Source organism: Tyto alba, unplaced genomic scaffold, assembly GCF_018691265.1.
Source record: "Tyto alba isolate M040663 unplaced genomic scaffold, T.alba_DEE_v4.0 Super-Scaffold_1000006, whole genome shotgun sequence".
Taxonomy (NCBI): Eukaryota; Metazoa; Chordata; class Aves; order Strigiformes; family Tytonidae; genus Tyto; species Tyto alba.
In genome coordinates this window covers 16,786,438-16,814,242 of record NW_024881272.1, presented here as the reverse complement: position 1 = coordinate 16,814,242, position 27,805 = coordinate 16,786,438, and the positions used below count along the sequence as shown (strand labels likewise).

The following is a 27,805-nucleotide window of genomic DNA, read 5'->3' as shown; positions in this document are numbered from 1 at the left end:
CGCAGCGCAGCTTTCCGCCCGCCCACAGTGCACTGCGGCGGGCCCGTGGTTAGCTCTGCCGGTCGGGCGCTCCCCGCTGGAGCGGCGGCGGCTGCGGGCGGTGCGCATGCGCCCTAGAGGCTACGCGAAGGCCGGGCCTCACGGCCCGCGGTGTTTGAAGCGGGGTGAGGGCCGCGGATCGCGCGGAGTGGGATTCCCCGAGGGGGCTCCGGGGTGTTGGGGTTAGTGTTACCAGCGCGCATCTTCTCGGGGCTGAGGGGCGTCCCCTTTTCGTCTCTCCTGTCCTCGCGGGGCGGGTGGCCCCGAAGGCGCTGAGGCAGGTGAGCGCCCGGTACCGCCGGCTCTCGGCCGGCCTGGGCGCTGGCGCGCCGGGGCCTTGGGACGCGGCCCCTCTGACGCCGGGCTCCCCGCGGGAGCCGTGGCCGGCGTTACGCAGCCGCGCTGGCGCTGGTCCCCGCGGCCTGGCCGCGTCGCCCCGGGTAGCCGCGGCTGCAGGCGGGCGGAGCGGCGCGAAGGCGGAGGAGTGTTCGCAGCCGGGCTGCTGCTGGCCAGCCCCGGCCTGCAAAGCCGGGCGGCGGAGGGACCCCTGTGTTGCCGGGGAAGGGCGGGCGGCGGCGGCGCCTTGCCCGGGAGCGTTGGTTTCTGCGACCTTTGTCTTTCAAAACGTCTCCAGCCCCGATATGCTAAGTCTTACTTGCTCTGGTGAGGCTTGCCCGCGGCCCTGCTCCCCACAGCTTCTGTCCTCTGTGCTGTCAGGTCCTCGCTGCTCTGATTTTTTTAATTTCGCTGGTCACTGGATAGCGAGGCAAGTTTAGTGTATTCCTTGTATATACACTGTTACTTTTGTAGACATTCTGCTAGTTGCATGGAACTTCTGAAGTAACTGAGATATGTCGTGTAAGAGGTTTTAGGCAACTAATGTATAGCAGGTTTTCCCAGTTTTCATAAGTGGCAGTTAATGAAGTTTCTCATACTTCATGAATACATACATAATTATTCTTCTCAAAAAAAAGAAATTATTTGTACAGAGTAATTTTTATCTAGGGAACATGGGAAGTTGTAGTGTGCAAAACATACATTTACATTTGAAAATTCAGTATTTCTTTTATTTTTTTTTTTCTATTTGCCTTATTTTGGTGACTTTAAAAGTATTTTGGCAAATAGTATTTTCATGCATTTACCAGTATTTTAATATTAAATATTATTTTAGCCATATGTGTGGTACCGGTGAAATACAGTATGTGGACTTGCCCTGAGAGTGCTGCTGCTGAAGACCTGTTTGCAAATTTACAGTCATTACAGAATCAGCTGAGGAGAACAGAAAAGCACCTACAAACTGTAGAGGAAGAGCTTTCCAGGTATGAGTGGGTTTGGGAATGAGAATAGCCTGTCTTTTCTAGTGTAAATCTGTTTTATTCAGTGTAATGGATTATTGCAAGTAGCTCCTTTTGTGCTTCTCTTTTGCTGTTTTTTATGAGCAACTTATAATAAAGATGGTGTATCAATTTTTTACTCTCCCTCCTAGCACTAATATAAGTGAACATTATGGCCGCTGCTTCGATGAGGCTATAGACTTCACCCTGGAACACCTTGTTCAGCCTAATTGCAACTCTCAAGGCTTTTCTAACTGTGAGAAGAATGCTGGTAAAACATCTTGCCAGGATTCTCAAAGAAAATCTCAAGTAAATATTGCACTTCATTACTTTCATTGTTGTCGTTTTTCTGTTCTTCATTATGTTTATGAGTATATTTTTTCCTTTTACGGCTTGGAGTTGATACACTCTAGCATAGGGCAATTACATCAGTGGAGCACTCTTAAATGTAATATTACTTAAATACATTTGTTCTGCAGAATTTCCACTGTGTATATATTGCTTACTTATGCATATATAAGTGTGTGTGTGTATATGTATATATATATAAAACTTTTTAAAATGTCTAGTCTTACTCAGTATCCACAACTTCTGATAAAACTGCGGAAGAAAATGGACGTCTTCAGGAGAAGGTGGATGCCCTTCATGAGCAAAATGCATCTTTGATTTCTCAGAACTACTACCTCAAGAGCAGAGTGGAAACAATGAACTTTGAATTGATGCAGTCAAAAACGAGAGTATGTATCCTTAGTATTTTCATCAAAAAGAAAATCAAAGCCCACACCCAAAGTCACCCCAGTGACTGGGACTTTTGAGTCTAATTCCAAGCACAATATGCTATTTTTTTGTCTTTAAAGTTTAAACATTAAATTTAGACAAAGTCTATCATTCTATCTTTTCATAATATTCAGCATTAATCTGGGAACAGAATGGTCTGGAATCTATTTCTCCATGAGCAAAACAACTGTAATTATGAGTTCTATCCATTTTCAGAAGTTTAGTCTAAAGCCATTAAGTTACAGAATGAGGAATACATTATGTAAGGAAATAGTTCAATCATGTATTTAGTACTGTACATTCATGTGTCTGAGCCACATTAAATTTCACGTGACTAATAATGGCACAGTAGTCATTTGTCTAAGAGAAGAAAAATGTTGCCCTTTCAGGTTGGATTAATATTGCTATTTTGAAAAAATGAAAGTGAGTTAGAAGGAAATTTTGTATCTAATAAATCATTCCTGCTTTAATATACACTTGTATGTACATTTTTTCAGGATGACTGTATTGTCATCTTTGGTTTATATGTAGCAGTAATAAAATAGCTATGCTTAATGCTTCTTGTTTGAGAAATGTTATCTCAAAGACAGTACAAATAAGTAGATAAACAAAATATTTGACTATCTGGCATGGAAAGAACAAATAGGGGAGTATCAAGTTTGGGGGAAGAGGAAGAGACAGGATCAACATATAAAGAAATCACTCTGCTAGACAGCATATCACACTGGAATGGTGCTAGGGAACTGAAAGGATGTTGAATCAGCAGAAAGGTAGAGGTCACTTTGTGTAGATGAACAAACATCTTCTGCAGTAAGGTTAAGAGCACTATGTCATTCAGTAAGCAGATTGTTCTTATGTGTGTCACCCAAAGGTATATATGCAAGTGTTAATGAAACCCCAAACATGTTTTTATTTCAGATTTCTTACCTTGAATCTACTTTAGGTACGCATTTAGTCTGTATTCCTAAGTTGAAAGAACAGATTGTAAACTTGGAGGCAGAAGTTTCAGCTCAAGATAAAATTGTGAGGTAATCAGTGTACTTTAAAATCAACATTTTATTGTGGTCTGCTTGCTAGTCTATTCTCTTTTTTGGGATGACGTTATTACTGGTATTGTGTGGGTCATGTCATCTGGGGCTTGAAACTTCCATTTTGGAGCCATATATAGGAGGGAGGTGTTTAGTTTTGAATGTACTTCCAGAAATGGAGAAAAAATAATAAAGGCTGGTAAAAGAAACTGGTTTATAATGTACACTAAACGTGAATGTGCTCTTATAACTGACTAGAGTGGTTGTATGCCACATGACTGCGTATCTTCTGTAGTAAATAAGCATATGTATTTTCAAACATGACTGTGCAGCATGTAGCATAAAGGATTTTCTTCATTAATATATTAATCAAGGCAAACGGCCAAATAAAGCTAATGTAAACAGTGTCCAGAGGCTGTCAGGAAAACATGCCTGGTTGTCAGTTTATCTTACAGCCTTATGCTATATAATGATCATTTAATATCGCAATAGTCTGTCTTCACAAAAGAGGTAAAAATACTTATATTCAGTTTAGGTTTTAATGTTGTTTCCCATGTCATATCTATTGCCAGAAAAAGTGATTTCTATGTTCAGATACCATGACCCTTGGCACTTGTGATGCCTACTGATGAGATGCCTACTGATGAGATGTAGACACCACTGCAGACATGTGTCTGGGGAGTCTGGAGGCTCTGGGTGTTCCAAAGCTCATTTTGAGAGCTGCAGCATGTTTGACTAGCGCTTCTCAAACATTGTGCAGAAAAGAACAACAAGAATCTCCTTTCTTTACAAAGAAGTTCCTATTTTTTAATTATGCTTTGTTTATTTCCTAGAGATACAGAAGATAAACTAGATCAAAGCCGGAAAACAGAAATGGAAAGAGAAAACATGTTGCAAAGATATAAAAAGGACTATAAAAATCTGAAAACAGAGTTAATTGAAAGAAGCAAGCAAGGAAAGAGGTGGCTAAGTAATTTTAATAAATTGAATACAGAATAGTAGTGCATAAGTGTTTTTTTCCATTGGCAGATGTTTATTTTGTGGAATCAAATTATTTCTCTTATTTAAAGATGTTATATTTTTTAAAAAATAGGGAAATTCTATGTCAAGATACTTATTATTTAAATGGGCACTTCTTAAATCTTGAAATTTGCTGATAGTTGCAGGCTGATACTGTATACTAGTAAGTATTTTATCACCTGCTTTTTCCCTTCAGAATAGATGTACTTTAGTGGAGAGCTGAAATGTGTCCATAACATACTTTTCCTGAGTTATTTTTGACTTTATCTTGCAAGAACCTCCAGCATATGCTCGGTGCGCAGTACTTAACAGTACTGAGTGCTGTATTTTTGGGGCTGGTGTGAGGAAAGTGATAGAAGCACAACTTAAACGAGAGAACATTTTTATGTTATCCTTAATCTTACCTGTCTATATGGTACTGTTGAAAAGGGTGCTGTATTTCCATCCCAAACCCCATTTCCTTTTCTTATTGACTCTTCTAGCCTAGTGGTTGTGTGGCTAGTGGTCAGGTTAGGTAATTTCTTTCAACTGTTGGAAGTTGCTATATACAATCCTGTCACCTCCAAGATGTAATTTTAAAGACATTAGAAGAATAAGTAAAAAGATTCCTACCTGTCCAATTCATTTAACTGCATTACTAGGGAGAAGAATTGACTGACCTAATGACTTAGAAAAGCATTTCTTGAGCCTTTGGAGTGCAAAATGCTTGTTTGGCTTGTCTGTCTACACATGAAGTTACCTCTAACCTTGCTACAGCTACACAGATGTGAATGCTGTGGGGCTTGCACTACTGGTGAAGAAGTGTGTTGATTTATGTTCACTGTCCATTCACAGCATGTGGGGTTGGAACTAGCTGTACTAAGTTACTAGTTGCAAATGTAAATGTTTTTGTGCTTTAGAAAAACTGAGCTTCTGCCATGTATTAAAGGCAACATGTGGTATTATGGTTAGTATTAACAACTATTACCATTTGCTGTTAATCAGTAATTACAACCACTTACTATTCTTCAGCCATGCAAATGGAAGTGCTTTAGACTAACACTACTTTGTTTGTTATTTTGAAATCCCTTTATCCACTTCTCTGAATATTTTTGCCATCTCCAAATGGGCAGTGGTCCTCAGATGGAGCAACAGAGATCTGAGGGTAGGCTATACCTTGATGAGGCACTTACCATGTTCCCACAGTTCCCTTCGTGGAAGAGAAACAAATGTTATTGAGCAGCAGTAATTCTTCTGTGCCTGTGTTGGGTGTCCTGAACAGACTGCATACCTGAGTTGTCCCGAGATTACTGTTCCAAATTCTTCCTTAGTGAGTGTAATGATAGGGGAGGGTAAGAGAGGGGCATGGCTGCAAAATAATAGAGCAAGATAGTAAGCAGTCTGGCTTGCTGCTGTGAACAGTTGCTCACCTGATATCCTCCCAGTCTCAGCTTCCTTTACTGTTATTGATGCCATCTCTCCAGTATCTTCCAGATAATTTATCCTTTGATCAATCCCTGTCAGTCTCATCCCAATTTCATCACAAGGGTTCCCTTCAGTATCAAAATCTTTTTGAGTTCCCCTTAAGTAGTTTGAATTTTAAAAAGTGCTGCTATCTTCTGATTCCTTATCATGCATGCTATCCCAGTCCCTGAAATTGGCTTTTACTGATAGGGACAGGAGGATGATTTGAATCAAACTCTTTTTGAAGGGGAATCAAAAGTGTTGATTTTTACATTTTTAGTCTTGGGATTTTGTTTATGTTAAACTGCAAACATGATGTTTAAAAATTAATTTATTCCTCAAGTGAAACTTTTTTCATCAAGGGCTTGGAAAGTTGGAAGAACAAAGGAAGTTACCTGGAACAATTAATTTAGTAGTTGTTTTTAGTAACTGGAGGAGATAATTACATAATGACTGAAATCTATGATTTTTTAAAATTGGTATGCTTTTTGCAGAGCAGAACAGCAAAGAGATGAAGCTTTGTTGAACGTGGAGGACCTGACAAGAGCTTTCAAAAAGTATAAAGAGAAAATAACTGAAAAATTAGAAAAGGTAAGAGCTTTTTTTTTTACTAGGTTTTGCGATGCTTTTTCCAGTAAGCTAGGCAGCAAACAGCAGAGGGTTCACCAGTGGGTCAGTTGTTTCTGCTTGTTGCTGGCAAAGTCCTAAGAGAGGTGGTAAAGGGTAAGTAACTACTTGTGGTGTTAACTTCCGTTATCCAGCTTTAAACTGTTTCCGCACAGTCTGGACAGTCTGCATCTTTGAGGTGTCCTAATACTGCTGCTGTTTTTTCTGTTGCTTGTCATCTGGGAATTTTACATTTTAAAAGTATACAATCCTTTTAAAAGAACTCTTTGACTTCATCTGTGTAACCTGTTCAATGAAACATAAGCTAGAGAGGAGCTAAGATGAAAATGAAGTTGTGTCCCAAAGTTCCAGTGGTCAAAATAGTTAATGCTTCTTGCCCTGTGGGATGAGGAAATATATGCCTGAGGCAGCTAGCTCTTGCAGAGAATTTTTATTTGATTAGATTTCCTTCCTTGTGGAAGGAGATTGCCAGCCACAAATATACCCTAAAATATTAAACCCAAAGAACATTACTTTTTTTCCCAAATGACAGAAAAATACCCCAAACTTCTTTGCTCCTCTCCTTTTCTTAGTAACAGTAAGCAATACAGTTATTTACAGGCTTACCAGAAAGAAAAAAAGGAACAAGATAGCCTTTATAGTATTTTTTTTAAAAAAGACTGTTGGCTGTGGAAATCAAGATTATTGCTGTACAATAACAAAAAAAAAATTGCTTTTTAAGGTGAAAGCTGAAGTAGTAGTCTTGGGAAAATGCTTAATTAATTGTGAAAAAGAAAAAAAGAAGTTGAATCAAGAATGTGTCAGCTACAGAAAGGATCTAGACATCCTAGAAGAGCAATTAAGGTAACTCAAAGGCTTTTAAAAATCACTGTAGTTATTTGAGAAGAAAGTTCATATTTCAACTGTAATGATGAATGTGCTGTTCAGTTCGCTTAGTTCAAACCAAATCAGGACCAGTGTCAGTGAACGCATAGGATCAGTATCAGCAACACAACAGGCAAAGCATAATACTAAACAGATAAAAAATGTTAGCATATACTTAAAAATTTCAAAAATCTTTTCTGTAACTAATCCTTAAAAACTCTAATCCCACACACTGCCACATATTCACAGTAACAAGCAACGTTCCACCAAGCCTTCTGGGAGCGTTGGTTCCCTTGGTCACACACTGCTTCTGTGGGAGATGTGGGTACTTGGGTTTTATGCATGCCTGTTCTGCTGCCTGCAGACTGCTAATGTACATGCCAATGAGAAAGCTCACTATGAGTTCACTTACACCACCAGGTAGGAGTCCCTCCTTGTGGCACACTGTATTGTCACTCCCTAGCTAGGATGAAGGATACTCTTGGCATCTGATAGCGAGGCTGCACTCAAGCCTGAACAGAGGTTGTGGTGCTGGCTGCAACTTCTGGAAGTGTCAAACCAGGTTTTGACTGCTACTTTCTTCCCACTCCAAGGTCTCTTCCTGCTGTTAGAAATTTTCATGCTCTGTGCATGTTTCTTTTCAAGCTGAGCCCCCCTTTGTTTCAGCAGTCTTTTGGTAATTCCCTTACCGCTTCAGTGAGGGAGGACAACCGTCAGCTGGTTGTCTTTAGTGTTATTAGGTTTGCACAAACACCTCAGTCAGTTTTGGATGTTCCATTCACATGTGCTGTCCATGCTTACATTCCTGTCTAACAATTGTTCTTTGGCCATTTAGGCAAGGATGGTCAGTGTGTGAGCACCCTTAAACTCGTTTGAGCCTCTTTAATACCTCTCTGATGATGATGGGGGTCTTTCCTCTAGACTGCCCCCCTTCGCTGCTACCTTGTACTGGGTTTGGTACTCCTCAGGACTTTGATGAGCTAATTTAGTTTGTTAAATAACAGGTACCTTAAAATAATCTGTGATGAGCTAAAAATGCAATTGTCTCACTGTACAGTCAGATATGAGGGGAGAGAATAAATATGACACTTCCCTCTGTTGTTAGTAACAGAATGCTAGACTAGCTCAGTCTTAAATTATCTTCATCCATTGTGATTTTTGGGTATCGTTATATAGTTATTTTCTCCTGTTCTTAAATTTCCTTGGCTTCAGCACAGTTAAGGCCACCTTGATCTATTTCCCACCAATGACTCTCCAGATAGTGTTTAAAACTTTACTAAGTTGTTTAAGGATGAGAAGTAGTTTATTCTGTTTCCTTGTTTGCCGATAATAGTTTGTGTATTGGTCTGTAGGAACAGTGAAAGCTTAGTAAAACAGTGAAAACTTTTCTGTCCTTTGTATAGAGCTAATCCCAGATTTTAAAAGGGAGGAAACTAGTAAAACAGTGTATTTATGGTGTTTTCTTCCAGTACTTGGGATACTGAAATTCCTCTTATGTTGAGCTATTCCTTTTAAATGGAGATACTTTTTTTAGGCAATTAAAGGAAGAGAATCATTGCACAAAAGGAGAAATTAAGGCTCTAGAGGCAAAGAATACTGAAATGTTATCAAGGCTGACTCAGTCTGATCAGAAGATCATTGAGCTTGAGAGTGAACTTTGTGAAAAAGAAATAATGCTTAAAGAGAAAAATGCTCTAATAAGTGAAAATGCAGAGCTGAGAGCACTTACTGTACAGCAACATAACAGCTTGAAATTATGCCATCAAAAAATTGAAGACTCAAGGGAAGAGCTTAACATACTAGAAACCATTATTTCCCAGTTGTCTCCAAGTACATCTGAAGAGGTACAGTAACTGATAAATCTAATACATTTAAAAATTCTATTATGTGTCTTAAGTCTAACTGACATTTCATGGAAATCCTGTGATGTTCCTGAGAAATCATCCTGAGTAAAATACCTTTTGTATAAAAACAATGTTTTGGTCAGTTGTGACCATAGATATTTGTTTGGAAGAGCCTTATAAATTGTTTTAGGGCCCTTTTTGGAAAATACTTCTATATTTTCTGAAAAAACTTGGGATTATTCTAGTAATTCAATGAAATATTCAGAACCCCTATGTAACTTGAGGGGAAGAAATGATCATAAATGCAGTTACCAAAATCTAAAAGGAAGCATGATGTGAGAAGTTCAAAACGTGGAATTACTGATGGTATCTCCTTTTATTTATTCACAGCAAAAATGTTCATGCTTTAGTATTTGTATGAAGATATCTAAAGGAATGGTCTCGGTTTCAGAGGGCCTTAATGACTATAATGTCTACTAATGTGAGACAAACCTGCAGTGCTCTGCAAGCACTTAAAATAATTTTAATAATCAAGTTATTCGCACTTTTAACTTTCTGTCATACCTTTCTTAAAATTTATATGCTATACCACATGAATTAATCATGCTATCAAACAATAAAAAAATCGATTTGGCATTGATCTTGATTTTCCCTTAACTTTTAGTTTAAATGGCACCACTTGAAACACCAGATATCCAGTTCCTCAACAAAAGAAGCTCTCCGTGAATCTTGTTGTGAATTGAATAAACCTTTGATTGCAGACCTAAGGTATAACTTTCCAGTTACTGAATTATGGCAAGAATAGGCAGGTAATAAGGTGGTATTAGAACCAGCATGTAGAAGGAATGTTAAATAATTGTCTCCTCCTTTGTAATAGCATTAAACTGGGAATGAAAGAAGCAGAAATTAACAAACCTCATGCAAACTTAACTATCTGTATTGGAGCTGAGCATCTTTCTAATAACAGTGAACAAGAAAATAGCAGGTTACATGGCCTGGAAACAGAGCCTGTCAAATTGATCAGAAGTCACGGAGGTAAGCTTACCAAAATAGTTGTGCAGTTCTGTCTGATTAATCCACAGAATAGGAATTTTTTTGTGGGTTATAAATTGTTTTTATAGTAATTTAAGATGTATCTCTGAGCTAACAGGTATGGTTTGGTTGAACAGGGAGCATCTTACCACCTTGGAATTCTGGAAATTGTTATGTCCTCCAGGCGCAATATTCTTCTTCCCTTTGCTAGTTATATTAATTTTTCAGCAATATGCAAGTTACAGCTTGTGTTGAAATAGAACCATGTATTTTTTTCTTTATGCAGGTTATGCTAAGGTCTCCATATCTTTGAATCTTTTCTCTGTATCCTGCTATTGAAGAGTTTCTGCAGTCGCTCCTGTGATTACTATTAGGACTGCTCCATGAAAGTACTTCAGGGCACCTATATAATGATGCTGTCTTCAGTGTCTTTTTTTGTTTGTTTGGGAAGGGGCTGGGTTTTTTTTCTTCAGTCACAGCTTTCACTTAGATTATGGGGGGAAAAAAAAAAAAAAAAAAAAAAAAAAACCAAACAAAACACAGTCTTGTTTCCGGATACTATGTGTGTTAGTTCGATATGCTGTCATTAAGTTACATTTCTCCTCTCTTTGTATGATTTCCTCTCTTTGTATGATTATTTGCTTGAGTGCTGATTTGTATGTTCTTTTATAAATTAATCTTATATTTATTTTTTCTACTTTGAGAGAGGGAAAAATGTCAACAGCTAGAACTTATCAGCAAACAATTTGAAAAGGAGAGGCAAAGATTCCAGAAACAGATAGAAGAGTTACACACTAAACTGACAGAAGCAGATGATGAGAATTCTTCTTTGAAGACCAGCATGGCTCAGAGAGCCAGTCAGTTCCAAATCATACAGGAAGACCTATTGAAGAAGGTTTCAAAAACTACTGGTTTAAAGAGAGAAGTAAGTTTTTGGCAGCCTTAAAAAAATGTCACTTTTTGTTTAGTTCAGTGATCAAAGATAGTTAGGACAATACTTATGGAAAAACTGCAATTGCCATAATAATATTAAAATCTGGCTTATTTAGGAAAAATTCGAAATAAACTTTTGAGCAAGCAGGAGAACTTGAAGGTAGCAGTCTTAATTTGTTTGTTGTAAGAAATCTCATTTTAAAGCTGATATAATTAGTGGGTGATACTACTACTATTTTTATTTGTTATGTGGAAAATAATCAGTCTTGTTATTTTGGAATGGTTGAATTAACGTGTGATCATAAACAATAGATGCTGAAGGAAGAGTTGTATTTTTTCCTCATTAAATGCTAGCACAGTTACCATACCAGAGATTAGCATCATCACCATAGAGTCACAAAAAAAAAAAAAAATAAAAAAAAAAAATTAAGCTTCATCTAGCTTTTCTTTGGTTGAATAAGTTGAAATGTTAATGTTCTGGTGCTGTGCCTGTAGAATTCCAGCATGATGGGATTTGCAGTATTTCCTAATAATGGCCATAAATGTTATAAAACTGTAATACCTAATTCACTCATATGGCACAGATAATTATAATGATCTGGATAAATTTGAGGTAAATTGTCCTGAATTCTTCACTACAAGTACTAAAGTTTAATAGAACATAAAAAAATAAGCAAATAATTAATTTTAAACTCTAGAAAATAGTAGTAGCTAAAATGGAATTGGTGTTAAGAAAGTGTACTCAAATACTTGAATAAACCCAAAACAGTTGTCTTCATGCTGTTTTGTGCCATATTTAATTTCAGATAACAAAGAAATCTTCTCAACTTTCTGCACTTGAGAAACAGTTGGAAGAAAAGACTATTGCTTATTCTGCTGCTGCAGCAAGAAACACTGAGTTGGAACAGGAACTCATGGTAAAATGTTCTTAGTGAGAAATTATATGTAAAAAGACATAAATGGAGATTAAAGTTTAATATAGAACAGAATTATTCCACATATTCAAAATGGATAGCCTTTCAGATCTGCTAAACAATCTGTGCAGTCTTTAGACAGTGCAGTTTCTAAAATCTGAATCTTACTTAAAATAAAACATCCTTTTTTTCCTGTTTTTGAACATGATAAGTTAGTAATGGGCATGTTACTTTTTCCTTGTGATATGTGCAGTGAAAAGCTGGTCCTATTGAAATCAATTGTAGCATTGCCATTTGTTCAGTGAAATACTTGTAGACCTGTGGAAAAAAAAGTCTTCTAAAGAGTAATAAGTGAAGATGATGATCTAACACTTGAAGCACTGTAGATTCTGGTCTGGGTATTGTTATACAAACTTGGTTTTGGGAAGAAGTCTAAGGTTGCTAGAAAATAAAACTACTTATGTGGTCCCTTTCAAATGGAAACCTGTATTTTAAGGACTACATCTATCCATGTGAACATAGGATTTTTTTTGTCTTTGTCAAAAGTTCTTTGCGCCAGTTGCTGTAATCTGTGCCAGTAGCTCACCTTGGCAGACACTTTGTCTCTGTGTAGTGGCTGTATTTAGTGGCATTCTATACCTATGCTGGAGGAGTGACATCCTTTGAGATGAAAAATGTTGTGCATAACTTCAGCATTTTCTGTGTTCTTTTATGAAATCTAGAACTTGATCATCAAACCAAACATGATTTAATGTCACAGCTAAATATTTTTACTAAGTCCTTTTTGTTGCTGCTTTTCCCAGGGGAAAAACAGACGCATTCATGAGTTGGAAACAACTAACAGTGAAGAACATAAGCAGATAATTTCTGCGTTTGAAAAATCAAAGTTGGTTCACCTTGAGCAGCACAAAGAGATGGAGAAACAGATTGAACTAGTAAGCCCTTCCTTGTGCTAGTATGTGTGAGTGATATACTCAGTAACTTTTTTCCTACGTTAAATTTCTTTATCTTTTTAGTACTTCTGAGGCAGATACCCAATTTAAAAGTTATATTAAAAAGTTGTATTTTCTCCCTGCATTTCCTGGTTTTAGTTCATTTTCCATATAACACTACACAATTTCACGATTGCTCTCTGAGATACGTATATGCTCTTTTCTGCTCAACTGAAGAGAAATAGGAATTTAGAAAGAATACTGTTGTTCTTTGCTCCAAACACCTAGCACAAAAACCAAACCAAAACAAGAACCAAACCCACCTTTTTTGCCTGCTGGGATTAAACCATGACAGCTTCTAACAATATTCTTTAGTTTGCTGAACCTCTGCCAGCCTGAGCCTTATGAGCATCTGTGTTCAGAGGGAGAACTGTGGGTAGGTTTTTCAGTATTTAGAGAAGAATTCTGTTGCATTGTGTGGTTAGAAATAGTCGTGGCTATTTCTAGCTGTTCAAGAAGCTTGTCATCTTTTACTAAAGGACGTATGCATGTCTAGCTGTCTTGGCTGATGACAGACAATTATGCTCTGCTATTTTTAAGACTGCAATACTGCTGATGGCAGGAATGTATTTACTTTTAATTCTTAAAGTGATGGGTGAATAGAACTGAAGGAAATATTTTGATGCACAAATTTTCTGGAAAAGCTTGTTAAAATAATAAACCATGGATTACTTATGGACAGCTTCAGACACAACTGGAGAAGAAACAGCAACAATTAATCAAACAAGAGAAAATCATATCTATTTTGCAACAAGATGTTATACATAAACAGCACCACATTGAATCATTGGATGGGCTGCTGATAGAAAGCAGAGAGGTAAGGTTTGCTCTTGACTTTGTTTAAATATAAACCAAATGAGTGACTAATAATGATGAAAAGCATATCCTTAAACATGGAAAAATGGGGGAAAATGAAAGATACTTATATTTTTGCTTTTTAATTGTTGTTTAAGTAATTGACTGAAACTAGTGTAGTTCCCAGCTACATATATTGTACAAATTTAATGATGTTTATTTTCTGTCTCAGCATTCTGTTTATGCCTCTGGTTTGCCCCTTGGGCTTCTTGCTCTAATTGAAGGAAAGAGATCTGGATAAATAACAACTGCATATATTCTGCACTAGGTGGAGAACCACTAATGTTATATTATGGCAAAGTTTTTTTCCTTCGAATAATTCCTGCTGTTGCAGAATATGAAGGAACACCTATCAGGAACTAAATTCACTGCAGAGTATGATGTACATAAATACAGTATAGAAGCAATTGTATTTTAAATACAGATATCTTTTTTTTTTTTCTGCCAATTCTTAGTATGAGTAATTAGTTAAATTACTGTTACTATATTTACATTTTGTTCTCATGAAAAAAAATATGTGTACAAACAGGAAATGGAAAATGAAAATGTCAAGAAAGATCAAGGATTGAAGATGCTGAAAAGTCAGTTAACAGAAGAAACATTCAAAGTTAGTAAACTCCTTGCAATTTTCAATTAATAGTTTTAAAGTTTGCAGTAATGGTGGATTTCCTTTTATCTTCTAGAAAAACTATATTGAGGCTGCTTTATAGAAATTTATCTCCCATAAATATTTCAGAAGTCATGAACCTGAAGTTTTTCATCTAAAAAAGAATAAATTAGAAGCATAGTGAAACCTGCACTAAGAGATTATGCAATGCATAGTTGTTTTGTAAAATTACTGTAGTTATAAATAGGGCAGATCTGTGCTTGTTTTACTTGTTTAGTAAAACATTGTTAAACAGAGATAATGTTACGTATTTTTTTCTCTGAATATGACATATAACATCATAGGTGTCTGAAATAGAATATTGGTTATGTTTTTAGCCATCTATACCTCTTCCTACTGTTTGCCTGATAAATATTTTTCTTGCAGCACTTGAAACAGTATTTTAATAAACCATTGCTATGAGGTGATTTACTGCAGTCAGGTTTCAAACTGTATTAAATCTTTAGGATATCACTAGGCGAATACACTGGGGACTAAAATGGTAGCATGCTCTTTATGAACTTGTGTTGGACCACTTTTCTAAGTGGCTTTGTGGTATTTGGGATGTTTTCCAGGGATTTAAAATTAAAAACCATTACCATTTCTCTTCACAAGTCTTTTGATCTGGGTAGGGAGAGGAGTATACAATCCAATATGGTTTAGAAAACTGGTAGCATTGAAATGATTAGCCACCCTGCAGCTAAATTCAGCACAGTGCTCATTGATGAGAAAAATCTTCTTAGCATTGAAACCAAACAGTTAAGAAAAGTTTAATTATTATGGTTTAAGACCTCTGGGGGTTTGTTCATTATAATTTTTATCTGTTTGATGTTATAAGACATTTACTAGAGATTACTCAAATCGAAATTAATAGTAAAAGAGTAAAATAGATTAGTAGTGTTGACATTGCCAAAATCTAGCTTTTCCTTTACCTTTTGGTAGAGCTCAGGCACTCTCTCAGTGCAGAAAGGAAAAAAAAACCAATGCTGTTTAATAGCATTCTGAGAGGAATTGTATTAGGATCTGAATGTTATTTTTGAAAAAGACTTGTCAGAATTCATATATGATTACTCCATATTTACTTACACAGTTCTGTATGTAATAAAACATGGTGGATTAATGGTTTGGGATTGGGCATACATTTGCTTTTAAATTCTAGCTACTGACAAATAGTAGAATATATTCTCATAACTGATAGTCTCATCTGATTTAAACACAGTCTAAAGTATTGTAATTTAATTTCACAAAAAATTTTAATTTCTGAATACTGTTTCAGTTTAAAAGTTTACCATAATCTTCCACACCTGTTTTAATACTCTTTAGATTAAAAATGTAGGTTTTCAGACACTTTGCACAAAGATGCTTTTTAACACTATTTTTTTAGACTAATTGAAACCATGTCATGCAATTTTAAGTAACCTGTTACATTCAACTAGGTGAGACAACTTGAGTCAGCACTAGATGTATGTAAGGAAGAAGTTGCACTATATTTGAGTCAATCACAAGAAAATAAGGAGATATTTGAAAATCAGCTTAAAAAAAGGTCTGAAGAGGTAATGTCTTGTTTTAACAACTTCTGTATTGCAGAGAATGCTTGTTTTGAATTATTTAATCTAAAAGTTTGTTTGAAATAAGAGACAAAACGTTTGCAGCAGGAATTGTGACTCGGATGTAATCTGTGACAAGACTATACATTATGTGAGGGTAAAGGGATAAATCATAACTAAGAAACACTCGATAAGCTTAGGGAAAAGAAGTACCAAGAGAAATGAGATGTTGAAAGAAGTAACAAAATCAGAATTAAGTGAAAGCATTATCTTGGAAAAAAATGGAGAGAGCACCATTGCAATATAAATTTAGGTACACATAATTGATTTTTGTTTCAAGTATCTTAATGGGAAAGAAGTCCTGGGCATCAGAAAATCGTTACTTCAGGCCCCTGAGTTTTATCGTACTTTCCACAAATACATGAAAGCAAGAAAGAATTAAGTTTAAATATTATTAGTATTAGCTTTTATTTGTGGGGATACCTAGCCACATGAATTAATTATTGTAGTAGGCTGTTCATGGCAGTGCTGCCCTACCTGCCAAGAGACAGGCTTTAGTCAGCTGGAGATGACTACATCCTGTACAGGAGTAACTGGATGGAAATCTATAGTCTGTGTTACACATAAACCTGTGATACTTATTGTTGCTTTCAAAGCCCTAAAATCTGTTTTTCTTATACTGCATAAGAGACTGGATGCTGTGTGAAACTCAACGGTAGCAAGTGGGTCTTTCCAACTGTGACCAGTGTTTTCATAAGTGGCAGAGTCACTACTTCCACTTTGGAGTGTGCAGTTAGTGATTTTTTTTTTTTTTTTTTTTTAAAAAACGTTTCTTTTTTTTTCCCCCAGAAGATTCTTGGCAGTCATCTCTGAGAAATCAGACCATTCAACGTGTGACAAGTTAGGCACTCAGAACTCCTGGTTTTTATTGTAATGACTACTGCCATAGAGGGAGGAAGAAATAAAGGGGAGGACTGAACAAAATCAGAAGGGGAAAACAGGGATTTTCTGAGAAATAGAGTGACAGAAAGAGAAGTGGTTCAGTAATTTCTAAAGTAAAATCTTTGTTATATATTTTATAATATTGGCCAGTTGAGGTATATTTTGAAAGCAATAAGTCAAAAATTGGGGCTGATAAGTTACTTATTTCTTTACTTTATAAAGCACAACTTGTTGATGAATTATGAGGTGTGTTATGTTGTGTCAAAACTGCAATGCAACGAAGTTCACAGCCAGAAGTTTTACTGAATCATAGGTGTGATTCTGTACTCATTAAGAGAATAGCTGATACAAGTGCAAATAAAAATGTTCTATTGTAATGGAAAATAAATATGTTTTCAGGTTCGTTACTTACAGAAAGAAATAAAAGTAAAAGATCAGAATATTCAGGACACAAGTGAACAAAATATTCTCCTACAACAAACTTTGCATCATCATCAGCAAATGTTACAGCAAGAAACTATTAGAAATGGGGAGCTGGAAGATAATCAAAATCAACTTGAGAAACAGGTACAGCGTGGTGAGAATTGTCTACATAAAAACAGATAATTGAATGCTTTTATATATGCTTTTGTAATACCTTTAACATCTGAATGCTTTGTTGATAACTGCGTTGATACTTGTTATTGCAGATGATAGTTGTTATTTTAGATATATCTAAATAAAACACTATATTTTAGATATATCTAAAAAAGTGTTGTTTTGTCTTAAATCAGGTTTGGTGCTATCAGAAACTCTAGCTAGCATCTAGAGTGGCAAAGTACTTGAAAAATCAAACTCTACACTGCAGTTAAGGAGAGGTGTATTGAAATTCAATCAGTTGAATCTTTTTATATTTACTAGAAACTATTTGTCTTTCAAATGTAACTGCAAAGTTCTAGTCTTAAATTGGATACAATTTTAGACTAAAGAAATCTGTTTTGTTAAAACTCTGTATGTGAGTTGCAAGACAAGGATGTGTGTTTCTTCGGTATGTAACTTAAAAATAGCAACAGTTTTTAAATACCATTATAAATAGGTATCAAATTTGGAACAAGAGCTTCAGAAGCGGAAAGCATATGCAGAAGATGAATTGAGAAAAGTAGAGGAGAAACTTTGCCTCACTGCTCAGGAAGCAGATTTAAACAGACAGAAGGTGGATGAACTTAATAGTACAATCAGGTAGGTTTAGAATAACTGAGGTATATTCTGCAGATAGACATATCAATAAGAAAGATTGCTGCCTGAAACAGTGTTCAGCCACATAGTCATACCGTTCAGTCTCTGTACGAGCACAGGCTGGAAATCCGAAGGGAAGCTTCTGTCTAGCAGAAGCAGGGGTTTGTGGAACAGTCTTCCAATGGAATTAATGTCTGTCCCAGCAACCTATTTAGCCTTGAGATGGTGTTTCATAATCCAGTTCAATTCATAAATACATAAAGTTGCTTGTGATTCCAGATAGTAGATTTTAGGAGAGCTTGGTAGTTATAAAGAATATGGTTATGACTGAGAAAAAAACCTGCTTAATGTGACTTTTTTTATTCCTAATTTATTCACAAATACCTGTTGTCTTAGGGCATGTAAGGACATACATATGTTGCTTTTGTTAGTACAAGGTTAATTTTGTTCTGGTTGCTTCTTCTATTTAGCCAAATGAAATTGGAGATGGATCAATACAAGAATGAACTTACTGGTATGGAAAAAGAAGTAGTGCAATTAAAACAAGATGATGAAAGCAAAGCAATGCGGATAAGTCGGTTGGATATTACTTTGGAAGAAGTACGATCAGAGCTCATTGAAAAGTCAAATAAGGGTAATTTTGCTATTTTGTTTCTTGAAGCTATTTTGCTTCCTTTTGTCATGCTGCTTCTCTATATGTATTAGACTACACATTTTTCCTTTTCCCCCTGTTTCATAATCAAGTACTTGAGAGTCAAAATATGATTTTTTTTTTAATGTGTTGGTTAATTCATAGTTCTAAAAAAAACCCCAAAAGCTAAAAAAACACAACCACCCTAACCAAACATTCCTCCATAACACCTAAAAATGCATATAATTTTTTTTAATGTCCCTTTGCAAATTCTCACTTCTGTGGGATGTACCTTTAGCCCAGGTGAAATGAATAAGTAGCTTTCCCTGTAAATCGTTAATGCAGATTCTTAACGTGGTAATCAAACAAGACATAACAGATTTAATAAAGGCATATGCTGTTCACACAAATTCAGTTCTCTAAAACGAACAGAAAACCCCACAAGAGAGTTGATAGAAATAAACTTTTCAACTCGTCCATTTAATTTTATTTTACCATTCTTTTAAATGGGAGGCTTACTAACAATTCTGCTTGCATTTTTCATAGCACTATTTATTCAGATACTATGTTGTCCCTGTACTTTTTCCTTGGCCAAATGTTTTTAGATATATCTGCATATTCCAAGTCAATTAGTCACTGTTTTTCTAGATTTTCCTAAAAATAGTGGTGCTGAAAATGGATTATGAGAACATGTGCTAGAAGGCAGTGGTGTTGCATTAAGATCCTGACTTAGTGATGATTAAATATTTTGTGTTTTGTGTTGTGTATGTAAATAGTGTATGATTTAGAAGATAAGCTGCTTCAGAGTGAGACCTACCACAGGGAAGCCTTACAGAAAATAGTAGAATTAGAATCTTCATTACAGAATGCCCATGGAGAATTAAAACTCACTTTAACACAGCTTCAAGAATTGCAAGATGCATTAGAGAATGCACAGTCTTCTCTGGAGGAGAAGCACGTTGTTATCATGGATCTAACAACTGAGCTCAGGTAAGCTGATATCTTTTCCATCACAAAAACTTACTTGTGCTAGTTTTTCCTTAGTAATAGCAAGTAGTTTGGATGGTGGTTTTTTATATTCTTAACAGCACTCTGTAATTTTTAGGTGGCTTGTGGCTGTAAGATGACTTGATACAGTAGGTCCTCAGCTCACTTTTACTTTCTGAAAATGCTGCTGCATTTTTGATTAGGGAATCGTGTTTTAAAATCTGCTAAAATTGTTTTCTGAAGCCCAAAGCCATGAAGTAACTTCAAGAGGAATTAATTTCTGTTACGGTAAAATTGTTCAGTATCCTTTCTGACCATAAATTAATGATACTTTCTTCTGCACTACTCTTTCTAAGAACACGTTGTCCTGATAACCAATTTAACTCAAATAATGGAGTTACTGGGAAATCTCCACCTGGAATATAGTTAACAGAATTATTCCATTTGGATTTGTTCCTTTGCAGTCACTTAATTGATTCATCTTTTAGAGTAATTTGGTTTTAAGTAATAGATCTCATGATTTGCAAGCTGACTACTTGAAGCTAAGCAACTGAATGTGCATTAAGCAATTAAACGTATGAGAATTCCAGGTACTGCAAGGGTGAAATTGAAGACAAAAACCAAGAACTCCTTGACATGAACCAAGCACTGAAAGAAAGGAATTGGGAACTGAAACAAAGAGCAGCTCAGGTCAGACGATTTTAATTATGTTACTGACAATTATCCCTGTTGTGTAGTAGATAAGTTATAAAAAGCCTGCTGGTTTTAATTGCCTTTAGATATTGTTCCAAACTGTACTGTTAATATAGCCACAGTGTCAACCTCAAAACCAGCTGTAGGCTACTGAAGCCTTATGGTACCAGGAAAATCAGCTTGTGCTCCCTGAAGAGACCGCAGATTACTGTTTTGATAGAACAGAAGCCTTGTGCAAACCTGTGCCATAATTATTCCTTAGTGATAAAGTTATAGGACAACTGTTGTCAGCCTGACGTTTGATAAAACAAAGGAAATACCTGCGCTGAAGTATGCTTGAAGATGATAGGTTCCTTCCTTGTTTGCACTGGAGCATATTTTATTAGCTCTAAAGTAGCCTCTGAACATTGAAACAGTATCTTCATTGCAAATAAATTTCTGTAGCTCATTTTAAATATGATAAATATTTTCAGTGTTTCGGTCTGGCTTCAGGATTTGATACCCATAATGGAAAAACTATTCTTCTGTCATTAATAATTAGCCTTCTAATAGCTACTTCCTACAGGAGTTACCAGCCTTTGTATCCAAGAGTATTTGAGGTTCAGAGAGAAGGAGGGGTGAAGATCAGGGGAAAAAAATCATCTGTTCAAGGAACTGATACTGTAAGGAGGCCAGACCTTCCACTATATTCGTGCTACAGTACCCTGCCAGCTGCTCTGGAAATTCATCAAAGCAATAAGATAGTTTTTTGCTTTGGCAAAATTTGACACTTCCTAACAAGATGGATTAGTATAATAAGCTACTCATTACATTCCGTTTAAAATGAGAACTAAGTTTGTATTCTGTGTATCTGAGGACCAAACATATTCAGTTAGGGACTTTTTCCCAACTTTCCCCTTCTCTCTGTTTGGCCCCTATTTTTTAAATGAGATAGCTAGGGTGCATTTTCATATTGACTAATTGAGGGACTGTTCATGAGGCTCCAAAGGATTAGTTGCATCCATTTTGCTGTCATATTTTGTAATACTGCTACTTAAAATTGGCATACTAGTTCAAAATAAAAAAATCTCCTTTTCTTCCTTTTTTACCTGTAGATTACACAGTTGGATATGACAGTTCGTGAACACAGGGGAGAAATGGAACAACAAATAATTCGATTGGAGTGCAATTTAGAGAAGTCAGAGTTAGAAATTAACGAATACAATAAACAGGTAATTCTTGTTTAAACTAAAAACCTAGTTTTCCTAACAAAGGGCAGCTAATGGTTTGAGAGAGTCTGATCCTAGCATGCAATAGCTGGCCAGGTTTAATCTAGAAGAGTAAAATTGGTAGCTTATTGTAGGGAGGGGGAAGGGAGTACTGGAATAATGTGCCAGCAAAAATATTGTGTTTGTCAATTAAAACTAAAAATTTTGCAGGGATATGCTAGTTTAAAAATGGAAATGTATTTTTTTGTTACTTGATATGATATAGTTCCCAAACTGTACTTTTAATGAAGGAAAATGTTGACAAAATACAAATAAAAAAAATATAAGGGAATCTGAAGTCAGAGGTAATACTGATGGTATTTGTGAGATGTTTTGGTTTTTTTAAAAATTGCAGTGATATCAGCAAAATATCAGTTCTGATACAATTGCATTTTCTGTTCAGATTGAGAGTTTAGAGAAGAAACTCCAGCATTCTAAAGATGAGCTTCGTGAAAAAGAGTTTGAATTACTCCAGAGAGATCAAGAAATAAATCAGTTGAAGAAAAAAATTGAAAGAAAATAACGCAGCCTAGAGCTCTTGAAAAGGTAAAGTGTACCTTGGATATACAACAAATCTTCAGTTTTTAATGCCATTACTGTAACTGCCTAGAAGGAACAATATGGTGTCTCTAGAATAAGTGTCATTACTTCTCTCCAGGTAATGGTATTTTATATCCTGGTGTTTCTGAGTCTTAATCCCCTAAAATTAATCCAGTTTAATGATTTACAAATTTAATGGCACTCAGAATTGTCTGCATTGTGGAGAAATTTGAATATTGATTAGTAATCTGATGTTCTGGCTATGGACATGATCTTCCTTGAAATGAAATGAAACAATATTTTGTATGATGAGAGCTTCTTATGACTTAGGTATCTATCTCCTGAAAATAATTCCATCAAAAGAGCACTGAGATCTAGCACGCTTGTAGGAATGAGAAGAGAGAATTTTTTTGGCAAAGTAAATAAGAGCATACAGATAGAATAGAGAAAATGACTAATTTTACTTTGAATTATACCAATCTTTGGTTTGGGGCACGAATCAGTCACTACAAGAACAAATACAATCTGAGATAAACAGTCTTTCTGCAGAAATAAATTAATTCAAAGATGCTTGCCAGCTAGAGGTAAACACCAAAACTGAAATGGTTTCTGCCATTTTGGTTATGCTGCATTTGTGTGTTATTTCTTTCCCTTGGTTAAGATATTGAAGAAGTCTGCTTTCTGTGTACTCACCAAAAGGATTTGATTGGTATTCTAGTTCATGGGGCCATCGCTGTGTCGCAGCTGAACATGAAGGTTCTTTGACTGCAAATTAATGCGATGGCAGCTCTTCTATCTTGATTTCTGTTAAAGGTTATTTATGACAGTTGAGAAGACGGTGCCTGCTGCTACCCTTCACACATCATTAATACATTTCCGACTTGTCCTAGGACTTTGGGAATGATTCTGAAGGAAAGGATTTATTAGCTAGCCCCTGTGCAAATGCCAACTGGACCCTTCCTTTTCAGAAAAATTGCCTTGTTATTACTTCTGCTAAGGAATACCAGGTAGGGGAAGGCCCAAGAATGATATAAGAAAGGCTTTGAATATAGACCTACTCCAGTCATTTAAAAAATGTGTATATTAACATGACGTAAGAAAATAATTTCTTCATTAATAAAACATTGCAGACTGACAGACCAATCTCCCACAGCAACTTTCTGTCCTAGTTCTAGAAACACAGAAACCTTATCAATCTGGGGAAAAGGAGTTCAGGGCGGGTGTGTGTGTTTTGCCCAGGGGTATAGTCTGTCTCATTGTTTTTCCCCTTAATACACTACCTTCCCTGCTTGCTTATTACAGGAAATATATTAGTTCAGGGAAGGAATTGTTAGATAGGATTGATTTCTGTCCTGGTCCACTCTGCCCTTTTGAGACTCATGAAATAACCAGGTCACAGATTTTTCAGTTGAATCGTTCTTTGTTCTTACTCTGTTTTAATCTGCAGTGAATATCTTGTAACAATACAACACTCTGCTACTCTTAGAATTTGTAAGTATTCCAAATAAAGAAACTGGAAATATCTTACTGAACAGTCAGAATAGCTTTTTAATTTTTCTGTGAAATTAATTACTTTTTAAAAAAAAAAAAGGCAGATTTGATTTACAGCAGATTAATCTTTTGTGGCCACAGTTCCTTACTAAAATGAGAAATAAAATTGTTTTAAATTAGGGAAGTGAATAAAAAATTTAATGCTTACGAAGATTGATTTATTTAAAAAAAAAAGTTTCATTTTTACAATGTTTTTGTAAAAGTATACATAGTATAATAATTAGAAGTTACTGTAATAATCTTTCAGTAGCTGTAAGCTTGTTATGTGCTACTTAGATGTCTGTGTACTCTATTTATAGCATTCTTCATAAAGAATAAGCATCTAGCTAAACATGATTAGATACAGCATAATCTCTTTTATGTTTATAAGTAACAGGAGCCATAATATAATGTGATGTTATGAAATATTAGTGGCTCTATGGCCTCTGTTGTGCCACAGTACTGGGTAACATAAACATAGCTGCTGTGTATCATATACTAGAGAGACCATTTTGTTGATCACCTGATACTCCTGTTTGTTTTTTTTCTATAAATGAACAGTCAAATTATTAGGTCCAACCCATAAGCCTGTATTTTAAAGCTAAAACTCTAGAAATTGTCAAAAAAATCCCCAAACAACCCCAAACATATACTGTGTTCAGCTGCATTTATTTCTGTATACTATAGAAAATTCAGAATACTTTACATTAATGTTGGTAAGATTTTCCTCACTTTGTATTGGTAGGAAACATAGGCTTTTTTCCTCTTGATACTTGATACCTTGATACTGTTGTTAGGGTTTTTACAAACACTAGCTTAATTGTTAGAAACTTAAGTTGTTAGGATCTTAAATACAATAATGTGGTTCAATGTGAAACCTTAAGCCTTACACAGAGGAGTTATTTCAAAAGGCAGTGCTCCTTTAAACTGTACACAATTCTTACATGGATTTATATGTGAAGATTTCTTCTCAACATATTCTGCATAATATTCTCTTACCTAACTGCTAGAACTTAACATATGTTGAAAAAATTGTAAATTATGCTCATTTTAAAAGCAAATGCACTTCAATTACAAGAACAGTGAACAAAAATGCATTAATAACTTCAGTCTCGGGGGCAAAATTTGAGAAAGATAACATGGCCTTGAGGCCTGCAGTTAGTTTTCTTGAATTTTTAAGATAAGACTTTATAACAAAAAGTAACAACTTGATATGGTAAATTGGTATGTCATGGTAAATGTGGTAAATATGGTATCTCATCACAGATACTTTGTTTCAGGGGCAGGAGCTGTGAAGAGTGGCATGTTGACCATTGGACAAGCAGCAACCCAGGAATGCTGTTGCTGGCATCATATTCGTGCATGCAAAGACAAAATTTTACCCTTGTATTTGTAAATAAGGAATGTGGTTATTTGTACTGACACAAATTACAACCTTTTTATTTTTCCAACTGTTTTTGAGATTATTGCCTTGATATAAAAACATCTTGATATATTTTTGAGAAATAAATCCCATTTTTTAAGTATCTTGAGTTACAGGAATTACTGCTGTTATTTTTTTTCCAAGGATTTGAAACAGTTTACTTGTGTTTCACATCTAACTTAACAATTTTTGTTTGGGAATACTTTATTTCCTTTTTTTTTGCTACATGTACAGTGTTGCAGACACAATGTCTTACTAAAATCGACCTGTTTATAAGATGTTTTTGGACACTGATTTGATCATAGACACTGGGAAAACCTGCTTGCTTTATTTGAAGCAGTGTCTTTCAGATGCAAAGGGGTGTGGGACAGGGCCATAAAGCTTAATTGTTTTTTCCTCCAAACCAAAATGCACACAAAAATTACCATTGATTAAAATGGCATCATAATTATGCCTTCTAAAACATACTTATTTGCAATTTTCAAAAATATTAAGCAATTTAGCTAGTACAAATGACTAGTGGCATCAGTTTCTAACACTTCTGTATTTACATAAGTGTCGGAAGCTGCCAATATGGTTATGAGGCCTAAATCTTAGTCTGATGAATGCAAAAATGATTTATGTGCATTAAGACGTGTGATTAGTGCTTCAGAAAATTAAGTAAAATGATTTGATATAAAGTAGAGAAACAGAATTGAATGTATTGCGATTTAAAGGGTAGGTCTAAGTTAATTGTTTTGTGTATTAAAAGTGTATCTTGGCCAGGAAATGTGTTTGCTGTGTTTCAGCCACTCTGCAGGTGGAAGTGCTAAACAACTTGGGTTGTAGGTCTTTCACTGTTTATGCAAACATGTTATAGAAATGCAACCGTTGTACTTTAAGTGGTTATACAAAACCAGGCATACATTTTTCTACTATTGTCAAGGTCAAGATACAGTCATCTAAAGTACTTCTGCACGTTCAGATTCTTTATTTTGTTATTATCAAAATAATGATGTGGCAAAAAAATACCGTTTACTTATGGAAATAAATGTATTGTGTGTGTTAAATCAAGCTATTTGTTTTCTACATAACAGTAAATGAAAAACATTGTATTTAGATTGACCAGTGTAATAATTGAAAAATATTAAACTACTTTAATTTTTTTTTTCCTCTCCTTAGGCAGATCAGTTTGCCTTCAGGATAGAAATCTGTGCATCAGATTTCAGACAGAATCTTTTAAAGCCAAGGTCCTTCAAACAAGGATTTCAAGTGGAAAATCTAACCAATCTGTAATTACAGTTGCATCACAACACTAGTGGAATTCCACTGATGTAGTGTTGCATAAAGCCTCGCTTGCTCCTCCTACATGCACTAAATATAAATGTGCATGAGCAGCAAAAGCAATTTGCCTAGTTTCTGAATCAGCTAAATAGCATTTGCACTAAAACTGTGTATCTGGATACTAAGTTCTCTAGTAAAACTGTGGGTCAAACTTGCTAAATAGGTAGAATCATAATTATGTTTTCTCTAACTTTAGATGCTGTCTTGCTATTTTGTTGCTTGCCACAGAAGTTAATGATTCCACTTGCTATACTGTTCAAGTGAATTTATTTGTTTTGGAAAGGAGGGACGTATTTTTTCCCTAACAATCTCAGTTAAATGTTTTTGTAGAGTCATACTTGTCTTGAGTTACTAACCAATTTATATCTATGCAAATCCTGAAACAGTGAGTCCATTCTTCTGACCTGCATTGCATTAACATGGGCTTATTGAATCTTGGAAAACATTTTTCTGTGTATAACGACATTGCAATTAGCTGAATGCTGGTAAGAAGGTTAATTGCTTATTAAGGTGATTCTTTTTCTGTCACTCAGGATGGGTTATAAATTTCACAGGAGACTGATTTCCTTTCTATATGTAGTATGCCTACAGTTACTGTATGTTAAACATGAATTGCATCAAATTGCTGGTCTAAATGTCCCTCTTTTAAATTTGGAGTTCATATGCAGAGTTGGTAGAGTATTTTCTCCAAAACTAAAACTGAGTCACACGTCCTGCTAGTTCTGATACTTTTTTTTCCTCAAAATTGTCAATTTTAGAATAGAAAGTGTTCAAAGAGATTTCAATGTTAGCAGGGATATAGTGAAGCTGATCTGTTCAATGTCTTCCTGGCTGTATTCCACTGCCAGTGTACTTGCTTTCTCTATTCTTGTTTGGGAACAGTGCCAAAAATAAATGTGAGGAATCTTGTCTAAACAACTTGTTTCTTTCCAAATCCACATCCCATTTTTCAATTTACTTTTTTCTGTAAAGCTTATTAAGTCTCACAAAAAGACATCAGGGAAGAAATCTGTTTTTCATTTGTTGCAAAAGAATGAGGAGGGTCCTGCAAGTGTAGGAAGTCTGAAGGATTTAGTAGGGGGATCCCATTTTGGGTGCAGTTGACTTTCCATAGATGTGAGTGGAGGACTTGATGCTACAGACTGATTGTAATTGTAGCAAAAAATGTAGTTTACAAATGTCTCATTTTAAAGATTAATCAAAATTTGTTTTAAATATAGTCCATGTTGATTATGCAGATTATAAACTCATGCAGGAGCATGTGCTTCTGTTTTTGTCTAGTTGGAGATTATCCCTTAATCATGCAGGGTCCAGGTATGCATTTTCAGATTTGTTGACTCAGGAAAGCTGGAGATAATATTAAAGGCCAGTGACATTAT

At 35.7% G+C, this 27,805-nt stretch overlaps 1 protein-coding gene across 5 annotated transcripts; it reads left to right on the top strand.

Moving 5' to 3' along the window:
* Positions 1 to 38: 38 nt before the first annotated feature.
* On the top strand, positions 39 to 27,061 carry CCDC18 (coiled-coil domain containing 18). 5 transcript variants are annotated; one of them, XR_006166429.1, is made up of 26 exons: positions 39 to 221; positions 1,211 to 1,358; positions 1,526 to 1,682; positions 1,943 to 2,110; positions 3,069 to 3,178; positions 4,012 to 4,140; positions 6,136 to 6,232; positions 6,990 to 7,111; positions 8,667 to 8,976; positions 9,641 to 9,744; positions 9,854 to 10,011; positions 10,713 to 10,933; positions 11,748 to 11,858; positions 12,659 to 12,790; positions 13,530 to 13,664; positions 14,232 to 14,309; positions 15,785 to 15,901; positions 17,237 to 17,404; positions 17,913 to 18,055; positions 18,523 to 18,686; positions 19,460 to 19,673; positions 20,261 to 20,360; positions 21,458 to 21,574; positions 22,014 to 22,156; positions 23,041 to 23,157; positions 24,961 to 27,061. XR_006166429.1 is itself a non-coding variant. In XM_042803249.1 (25 exons), exons 1-24 carry the CDS (start codon positions 107 to 109, stop codon positions 22,131 to 22,133), a joined length of 3,438 nt encoding a protein of 1,145 aa, XP_042659183.1. In that variant the 5' UTR covers positions 39 to 106; the 3' UTR covers positions 22,134 to 22,156; positions 24,961 to 27,061. The 5 variants fall into 5 exon arrangements, 4 of the variants coding, with proteins under 4 accessions (XP_042659183.1, XP_042659202.1, XP_042659196.1 ...); XM_042803249.1 differs by lacking the exon at positions 23,041 to 23,157; XM_042803270.1 differs by lacking the exons at positions 39 to 221; positions 1,211 to 1,358; positions 23,041 to 23,157 and having other exon boundaries at positions 1,617 to 1,682; positions 1,953 to 2,110.
* The last annotated feature ends 744 nt before the right edge of the window (positions 27,062 to 27,805 follow it).

What these genes read in the sequence shown, in the direction of transcription:
- CCDC18 (XM_042803249.1), top strand. Translation starts at nt 107, where the DNA reads ATGCGCCCTAGAGGCTACGCGAAGGCCGGGCCTCACGGCCCGCGGTGT. An exon ending in AAAATCAACTTGAGAAACAG is followed by an intron (nt 17,405 to 17,912) that starts GTACAGCGTGGT and finishes CATTATAAATAG; the next exon opens with GTATCAAATTTGGAACAAGA. An exon ending in GAACTTAATAGTACAATCAG is followed by an intron (nt 18,056 to 18,522) that starts GTAGGTTTAGAA and finishes TCTTCTATTTAG; the next exon opens with CCAAATGAAATTGGAGATGG.